Source organism: Myxocyprinus asiaticus, chromosome 35, assembly GCF_019703515.2.
Source record: "Myxocyprinus asiaticus isolate MX2 ecotype Aquarium Trade chromosome 35, UBuf_Myxa_2, whole genome shotgun sequence".
Classification (NCBI taxonomy): domain Eukaryota; kingdom Metazoa; phylum Chordata; class Actinopteri; order Cypriniformes; family Catostomidae; genus Myxocyprinus; species Myxocyprinus asiaticus.
The window spans coordinates 29,086,038-29,096,086 of record NC_059378.1 but is presented as its reverse complement, the minus strand read 5'-3'; the positions used below and the strand labels follow the sequence as shown (position 1 = coordinate 29,096,086).

At 42.2% G+C, this 10,049-nt stretch overlaps 1 protein-coding gene across 1 annotated transcript; it reads left to right on the top strand.

Annotated features, from left to right (window-relative positions):
• Positions 1 to 2,172: 2,172 nt before the first annotated feature.
• LOC127426398 (E3 SUMO-protein ligase ZBED1-like) lies at positions 2,173 to 3,930 on the top strand. The gene is made up of 3 exons (XM_051673182.1): positions 2,173 to 2,391; positions 2,671 to 3,482; positions 3,769 to 3,930. Exons 1-3 carry the CDS (start codon positions 2,173 to 2,175, stop codon positions 3,857 to 3,859), a joined length of 1,122 nt encoding a protein of 373 aa, XP_051529142.1. The 3' UTR covers positions 3,860 to 3,930.
• Positions 3,931 to 10,049: the final 6,119 nt, after the last annotated feature.

Genomic DNA, 10,049 nt, shown 5'->3' with positions numbered 1-10,049 from the left:
ACTCCACCATGAACACCGCTGCCTCTCTCCCGGATGAGCTTAATACTTTTTATGCTAGTTTCGAGGGAAATAACACCGCCCTCGCGGAGAGAGCTCTCGCGGCCGAAGCTACAGAGGTTAATTCACTCTCCGTCTCTGTAGCAGATTTAACCTGATCCTTCCGACGGGTGAATATCCGTAAAGCCGTGGGTCCAGAAGGCATTCCGGGCTGTGTCATCAGAGCGTGCGCGAACCAACTGGCTGGTGTTTTTATGGACATTTTAAATCTTTCCCTCTCCTTGTCTGTGGTCCCCACATGCTTTAAAACATCCACCATTGTGCCTGTACCAAAGTAATCTAAAATCACTTGCTTAAATGACTGGCGTCCTGTTGCTCTGACCCCCATCATCAGCAAATGCTTTGAGAGACTAATCAGAGATTACATCTGCTCTGTGCTGCCTCCCTTACTGGACTCACTGCAGTTTGCTTACCGCAACAACTGCTCCACTGATGATGCCATTGCATCTACACTACACACTGCTCTCTCCCACCTGGAAAAAAGGAACGTTTATGTGAGAATGCTGTTTGTAGACTACAGCTCAGCATTCAACACCATAGTGCACTCCAAGCTTGATGTGAAACTCCAGGCTCTGGGCTTAAACAGCTCGCTGTGCAGCTGGATCCTGGACTTCCTGTCAAGCAGACGCCAGGTGGTTAGAATGGGCAGCAACATCTCCTCATCACTAACCCTCAACACTGGTGTTCTCAGCCCACTCCTGTATTCCCTGTACACACATGACTGTGTGGCAACACATAGCTCCAATGCCATCATTAAGTTTGCTGATGATACGATGGTGGTAGGTCTGATCACTGACAAAACAGCCTACAGAGAGGAGGTGCACACTCTGACACACTGGTGTCAGGAGCACAACCTCTCCCTCAACGTCAGTAAGACAAAGGAGCTTGTGGTGGACTTCAGGAGAAAAGACAGAGAACACAGTCCCATCACCATCAATGGAGTCAGCAGCTTCAAGTTCCTCGGTGTCCACATCACTGAGGAACTCACATGGTCCGTCCACACTGAGGCCGTTGTGAAGAAGGCTCATCAGCGCCTCTTCTTCCTGAGACAGCTGAGGAAGTTTGGAATGAACCGCCACATCCTCACACGGTTCTACACCAGCACTGTAGAGAGCATCCTGACTGGCTGCATCACTGCCTGGTATGGCAATAGCACCGCCCACAACCGCAAATCCCCGCAAAGGGTTGTGCGAACTGCTAAACACATCATCGGAGGTGAGCTTCCCTCCCTCCAGGACATATATACCAGGCGGTGTGTGAAAAAAGCTCTGAGGATCATCAGAGACTCCAGCCACCCGAGCCATGGACTGCTCTCACTGCTACCATCAGGCAGGCGGTATCGCATCATCAGGTTCCGCACCAGCTGAATTCATGGCAGCTTCTTCCACCAAGCAATCAGACTTCTGAACTCTTGATCTCTCACGATCAATATACATCAGCACTGCACTTTATTAATCTTATTATCTCACACTGGACTGTCATAAATTATAAATTATATTCTCTCTTAACAACACACTGGCAACTGACTATCAACCGACAGCCTGAATGTCAATACAGCACAATACAACCTACTGTGTATTTTATATATACTATTTTTTATTGTATACTGTGTATTATATATTGTGTGTATGTGTATTCTATATTGTGTGTATTGTATACTGTACATTGTATATTATTATTTGTATATTGTGTTGTGTGTAATTATGTGTATATTAGATATGTAAATTGTGTTGTGTAAATCTGATGTTTATTGTAAATTGGTATATGTCTCATCACTGTCATGACTGCTATGTTGCTCGGAACTGCACCCAAGTCTTTCTCCCACTATTGCACTTGTGTAAATGGTTGTGTGATAGGGGTGTCGCGATATACCGGTATTGACGATAACCGTGATGTTCAAATCATGAAATATCGACATCGTGTTAATTTAGGGTGTGACGATATATCGGTTTTGGCAATAACCATGATATTTAAAATGAACAGGACTCTTATGATAACACCACACATAAATTATCCAGCACTAGTGCCTGGTTGATCTCCCAGGTGGCAGTATTGCGCCTTAACGCTGACACCTGCTGTCAAACAAGGAGAAGGCGCAGCACGCACGCAAGAATCATGTCGTCCGAGCGGGAGAGTGAGAGGCTTTGTCCGCATCCGAAAAACGTAAGCTCGCCAGTATGGGAGCTTTTCGGCTTCAGAGAAAACAGCTCCTTCTTAGACAACCCAGTTTGCAGAATCTGTCGGGCTACGGTCAGTGCGAAGGGGGGCAACACCACCAACCTTTTTACCCACCTCCATGTCCATCACCCCGCGGATTACGCCCTTTTACAGAGAGTAAGTTGCGATTATTTTATTAATCATGGAATGGGAAATGTTACATTAACCTGTTAACAGCAGTTTTCTGTTTTTATATTTAAATAAAGGGTGATTCTTTTAAGTTTGTCACAGTGCCATGCACGTAATGCCTCATTTATGCTGGTGCTGGCGCAACCATAGTTTAAAAAGCTTAAAATAGGGGTACGTAAGTTAACAGGTTAAAGTATCAGTTTTTATGTAATATTTATTCATCATACTGTTTATCTTGACCGTATTTTCTCTCTTGTAATTTCATAGGGAGCTTCAAAGAAGACTGAGAAACCCAGAGTCTCGGGTCAGCTGACACTTTTTGAGTCTGTGGAAATGAAGAGGAAAGCAGACATGGCTAGTGCATCTGAGGACACAGCCATCACTGAGTCACTAGCCTACTTCATAGCAAAGGACATGATGCCCTTTAGAATAGTAGAGAGGCCAGGATTTAATGCACTGATGAAAACAGTTGCTCCAAAATACAAAATCCCAAGAAGACAACACTTTTCTGAAAAAGAAATCCCAAACATGTACTTAAAATTAAAATCTGACATTGCCAACACTATGGCTGAAGCCAAACACTTTGCATTTACAACTGATCTCTGGACCAGTAATACTGGACACCCCTATATGAGCTTAACAGTTCATTTCATCACACCAGCATGGGAAATGAAAGCTGCATGTCTAGAGACTGCATTTTTACCTGATGACCACACCAGTGAGAACATTAAAGAGACATTCGAAAACCTAATTAAAGAGTGGGGAATTCAGCAGTCAGCGGTGGAGTGTGTCACTACTGACAATGGCACAAATATGAAGGCTGCATTTAAATCCCTCCTCCCATCGAACTGGCTCAGCTGCTTTGGACATAATTTAAATCTTGCTCTTGGAAAGGCCCTGAAGATTGACCAAGTGGATGCTTCTGTGAGGGCTTGCAGGAGTGTCGTACAAGGATTTAACCACTCATGGAAGAGAAGGAGAGAGCTGGCAAAAAAGCAAGCAGAACTTAATCTTCCTCAACATACCCTAATCCACGACGTTGTGACTAGATGGGGGTCTACGTACGACATGATTTCTAGGTAGGTTTGAATTTCTTGTGCATGGCAATAATCCTGTTCATTTAATTATTTTGTCAGTGTCAACTCAGCATAAGCTTTCTTATGCTTAAAAGGCAAAGGGTGCATGAAAACAAAAATGTAAATGAAAACAGCAGATAAAGAAATGCTTTAGTTTTACAAACTCACTTGCCTTTTCTCACTCTCAGACCCGTGCGCACACACACACACATATGCTGGATGCTTCTCAGCAAGCCTGTTGTGTAGATTAGGAACATTTTTCTAACTTCATTTAATATAATGTTTGCAGATTTGTTGAACAACATGCTGCCGTGACAGCAACTCTCATGGCTGACAGAAATACCAGGCATCTTGTGCTAAGGATACATCTCTACACTTGAGGACACATGTAAGGTGCTGAAGCCACTCAGAACCTTTACTGATTCCCTGGCTGCAGAGACCTGTATCACAATCTCATCCCTGAGGCCTGTCCTTCAGCATCTGACTGAATCCATCCTGGCAGAAAAGGATGATGACAGCAGCCTTGTGAGGAGCATGAAACATGCAATCTGCAAGAACTTACAAGAGCGGTATGAGGATTCTAATATGGCTAATGGTGAGTAGGCCGGTACCACAAATTTCTCCAACCTCACCTTATTGATAGTCTTATATAATTACTACTCATCATGACTGATTGTGTTTTATGAGCTCCGTTAATAATGAATTTTCTCTTTGGTTCATCTACAGTGATTAACATGGCCTGCGTACTTGACCCCCACTTCAAGTTGAACTTCATGGAAGAGGCAGATTCAATCAAAAGACAGCTAGAGCAGCATCTCACGCAGGAGTCTTCTGACAATGTGGGTAGCACTTCTACTCTCTCACAGGAGTCTTCTGCCAGAGGAGAATGTGAAGATGAGGGGACCAGTGTCTCTATCCCTGAGGCCCCAAAAGGCTTGGCTGGTATTCTCAAAATGATAACAATGAAAAAACAGGAGAACAGACAATCAGCAGACATGGTAAAATCTACACCAGCATTTCAAGAAGTTTCTGCATACACAGCCTTGCCCACTATTTCTGTGGATAAAAACCCACTGCAGTGGTGGAAAGACGAGGAGTTTCCAAGGTTGGCAAAACTGGCACAGAAGATCCTTTGCATTCCCGCCACCAGTGTTGCATCAGAAAGACTTTTCAGTTCTTCAGGAAACATTCAGACAGCGTTTCGCTCCAGTTTGAAACCAGAGAAACTTAACATGCTTGTCTTCCTTCACAAAAATTTGCCATAGATTGAGAATGTAAGAAGTGAAAATGCATGTGCCCTGTTTATCTGTCTCCTTATGTTCGTTGCATGGGTAAAAAGAAAAACTAAATAAACAAAGTAAAAAATAATTTGACTGATAAAGTTTTTTCCCCAAAGGTTTCTATAGATATCACGATATATCGATATCGTGAATTATTTTGGCCACAATAACCGTGGTGTGAAAAATCGAATATCGTGACAGCCCTATTGTGTGACAATAAAAGTGATTTGATATAGTGTTTTGTTAGTAGTTAATATGTGCTATTAACCAATGTTGCCTCAAAGCTTGATAATATTGATTATTTTTCGGAGTGATTATTTTCTTTCAGATGTAACCAGATGGTCTATTGGCAACATAGAAATACACAACAAAGGGCATTGAGAGTGTTGCTCCAATAGAGTGGAGTGTAAATTCGGTGTGCCGGTGTCTATATGACCAGGATTTGGTTCTGCATTTAGCACTTTATTTTTCCCATTTTTTTCACGACTCCACTCTTAATATTTTCTTTCTACTATTTATAATAAATAAAAAATAATATAAAGGTAGTTTTACTGTAGTAATATTGTAGTAACCATGATTTTTTTGGCGGAAAACATAGATTTGATGATATTAACAATGGTGTTACTAGTGTAATATGGTGTTAATATAGTAACCATGTTTAATTTTATTTTTACAATTATTTTACTACAAAATACCATGGTGATACTATGGTTATTTTATCTATAGAGGACATCAGGACAGATCCATGTTCCAATCGGTTTAGTGCATTATTTAGGACTTTCTGTGGTGGGCCGTGTATTTTACATCTAGGCCTTCAGTTATCCTCCCGCAATTAAACCGCCTTCGAATAACCTCACCATGACACTAGGGCTGTATGCTATTCAGTAGCCGCTATTGTCATTCGAAGTAACCACCCCATAGCCGCTATTTTTATTTTAATTGTGGGAGGATACCATCAAACCATCAAAGATGTACCACTATTACGCAGTATGACAGGTTGCTGCGTCACAAATAGACACTGTATAGCCCAAATCAATATCATTACCAAAGAAACAAGAACAAACTCACAACAACCAGTCACATTTACTCATACGACCACCAAGCATGTAAAAATGCCATAAAACACAAATAACACAATCAGGATTCAACAGGCTTCCCCAGATTCCAGTCAAGCTGCTGGTCCTGAACGCACATGCCACCATGCACATTCAAAGGCACAGAGAGGCCACTGAATCTAAACACCATTCGCACCAGCAGCAATGACCTAAAGCAAGCAATAATAATAATAAATTGCTAGTAACAGGCCCGGCACCAGGATGAAATCTGTCTGTCTATCGATCTCCTCCGTTGTGTTTCAATACTATGGACAGCGTGGCACCTACAACAATACAACTTTACAGCCCAGTTAGTAAAGATACATAAAAATCCATCAAATTTACCAAAGCTGCTCATCATTTGAAGACAAAATCCATCCTCCTTTCTTTCTTTATAAAGAGTTCAATGACACATCGGTGCATTTCAGTTCCAATAAAAGGTCCTTCTCGATTGCCATGGAGGCCAGTGCTGACAGTTGAGCCTGCCCAGTCTTATTTCTTGAATATGTTTTAATGCGTTTTAGGGCTGAAAATGTCTGCTCAACAGAGGCAGTAGATATTGGGATGGTCACCGCCAAACATGCCAATGTGTAAAGTTGACGCATGCTCCCGCATAGATCTTTCTGCTGAAGAAAAGCACAGAGGTCAGCAGGGCTTTTTCCTTCAAAATCAGTCATGGCATACATTACAGTCAGTTCTGTTTTAAGTCGGGGCAGGTCGAACAGAGTTCCATGGCTCTGCGTTAAGCTGGAGAAGCCACATCCAGGAATTTTTTCCGGTATGTCTGAAACTGCTGAGGGTCGAGAAGGGAAAGAAACATGACTTTCTCGTGGTCTTTAAACCTCGGCCAGAAAGGAAATAAGCTTGACATAGTTACCCCTATTTGTGGACTCCTTGCTTTCATCATGTCCCCTAAATGAGAGCTCTCGTTTACCTAGAAAGATGACACAATTTCGTCTTTTCGTTGTAGACATCCGTTTCCCTTCGCATTTGTTCGTCGAGTTGTAGATCCACTCGGGTGTCTCCAAATGTTTTCAATAGCACCGTTGCTTGCAAGTGTCCTGCTGTGCTTTGTTGTCTCATTGCGGCCTTGGTTAGGTAATTCAATTTTACAAACCCAGCGTGGCTCCAAACACCATATCGGTCGGTTGCAAATAACAGGCATTCCCAGCAATACAATTTGCAATGTTCTTTCAACTCTGTAAGCTAGGTGTACCTTTCGTATTTGGTCGATTGAAATTCTGCACAAATCCTTTCCCTGGCTGGGACAGGCCTGCTAGCTGCGGGGTTGGTCGACCCTTCCTCACAATTTCCAGCTTTTCTTGAAAGGTCCTTCTCGAAAAAGGCTTTGCCAGTAAATCTGCCACCAAATTCATTTCTTCTCCTCCATCAGCCATTGTGCGTTAAAAAAACAACAGGGCTAAGTAAAAATCTAAACAAAAAATCTAAAGCACTACATCTAAAAATATAAATGTCACACAAAAGAAAGTTAACATGCTAGCTAGTTGTACTTCAGTTTCAGTTAGCTAATGGTCCTCCGATCACGCTGTCATGGAGAAACTCATGGAGGCAGGAATAAGGACTCAATCACGGGGTTTATTGAACAGGAGAATGTAGCAGAGAAGAAAACAACAGGTGAGGCAATCCAGGAACAGTTTAGATGTAAACAGCAGGTGAGTAATATCCAGACAGGTAAATATAGCAAAGTACAGAAGATAGGTGAACTCACCTATCTTCTATGCAGGAAACGTAACAACACAGAAGAGTCCGATACACTGGGGAATAAACAGAGAACGAACCAATACTACACTCTGATGAAGGGGACAATAACTAGGTAAATACATACACTGGAAGGTCTAGACGAAACTAGGGAGTCTGTAGTCTCCAAGGAAACACTGACAAGAACAGACAATGACTGAGAGTGAGAGCGGGGTATAAATGAAGTCCTTGATTAGTCACTGATGAAGTGCAGGTGCGTGTGATCAGAAATCCGGGGAGAGTAAGCACTGTGTCGGCAGTGAGGGAGAGGGAGCGGAGTGTGAGGTGAGAGAGGGAGTCTGGTGGATCCGTGACAGAACCCCCACCCCCCCGTCGCCCAAAGATGGAGGAGGGCAGGAGGAAACAGATGACAGGGGAGGATCCAGGAGGATGATCAGGAGGAATTGGCGGACAATCCGGTGGCCAGGGAGGAGTCTGTGGATATTCAAGAAGCCAGGGAGGTGACCACTGGGCAGGGACTGGGTCAGGAGGCTTGGGAGACGGCCATAGAGCAAAACAGGGTCAGGAGGCCTGGGAGCTGGCCACAGGACAGGGACAGGGTCAGGAGGCCTGGGAGACCCCTCAAGTGGTAGTCAAAGTAAAAACACTGACAAGAACAGACAATGACTGAGTGTGAGAGTGGGGTATAAATGAAGTTCTTGATTAGCCACTGATAAAGTGCAGGTGCATGTGATCAGAAATCCAGGGAGTTGAGCACTGTGTCGGCAGTGAGGGAGAGGGAGCAGAGTGTGAGGTGAGAGAGGGAGTCCGGTGGATCCGTGACACATGCCACATGAAAAATGCTGACGTAGGCGGCTAGGCCAGCTAGAAGGCTCCTGCGTGTCAAAGAATATGCCCAACATGGCAAACTCGAAATCTGATTGGTTAAAGATGATAATCAACAACATTGTCCCCATTTGCTTCAACAGCAGAGGGGATTCACTCAAAATTCTGAAGGCCTCAGGGTAGATATTTCACCTAGAGACAGCACAGTTGGAAAATCTGATTGGACAAAAGCTCTAATTTAAATGAGCTGCACTGAAAGTAGCGCAAGTGGCACTGTGCAACTGAGGGAGAGAGTAGCAATGAAATTAAGTTAATACTATTAATAGACTGATGGGAACGATCTTTGTAAAATACATATAGCGTGAATGAAATATATATATATATATATATATATATATATATATATTAAATAACAAAAATATAATTTTCTGATCTCTAGGACAGCAGAGAAGGTCTTGCTGGCCCTGATGGCCCTCCTCTGAGGACATTAGAACCCTTTTAACACTTTTTATCGAGACATTTTTCTATAATTCTATAAATCTTAACAGATATATGCTTAAACACCCAGAGCTTCAGCGATTCACACTTTAACTCGATGGGGGAGGAGGTGTTTAAATCTTTTGTTTGAACTGAAAAAGTTGCAGTGGGGACTCACATGTTGCCAGGCAAGAACATGATCGATTGCATTAGCAACTTACATTGAAAAAATATATTTACACTAATAACAAACAAACTCAGTAGGGCTTTATAAATTCTGGCACTTTTTATTCATTAAATTACTGAGTGATTTTATAATGTCGCATAATATTTGGGAGCAGCGTTTCGATGAAAATGGACGTTCATAATTCATACAATGTCATAATCTGACAAGACCATCATATTGTGAACATGAAGCGCAAGTTAACATGGCGTAAACATTGCTTGATAATGTGCACCATTTCACACTGAATAAAGAAACCTCATTTGAATATAAAGATGCTCGTCACTGTTGTCGCTGCATAATAGCTCGAACTGATAATGCTGTGTATATTTGTGCTGATCATATTGTTTATGAACCAGATCAAGTCTCCTGCCTAAGTTCTGCCATTCGTGCTAATTATACCACTTATTTTCATCTGTAAAAGGATGCCAACATTATGGAGTATGCTTATTCATAACTCAGCCCCAGTTAAACCGCAACACTGAAGAATGATGTAGAGGGAACCCATACAATAATGTTCCTCACTATTTTGAACTACACTCACACTGTAGACTACTGTATAATGTAATTAATTTGAATAATAAACTTTATCATGTAATAATGAATGCTGCCACCCTATGCGACTGTATCGTCAATGATTTTACCTTTAAAACACAATCGTGGCGACAAATAGTTAAATACCATCTAAAAATATATACAGTATAATATGAACAAATTACCAACAATGATCTTACAGAACACAGTGTCAGTAGCAGCCACAGTGCAAAATGGCTTTTTGTGAATCTGCTGGATGTAGTTTACTTATCTTATTATCTGTTTGGATACATATAGAAAGTAAAGCTGGTCTCGAACCCACAATTTGCTGGAAATTACAGTATCAGTTGATGCGAGCACACAGCCCCGAGATATCAGTCCACATGTAACTTTCAAAGAACTTCAGTTTTTGACTACT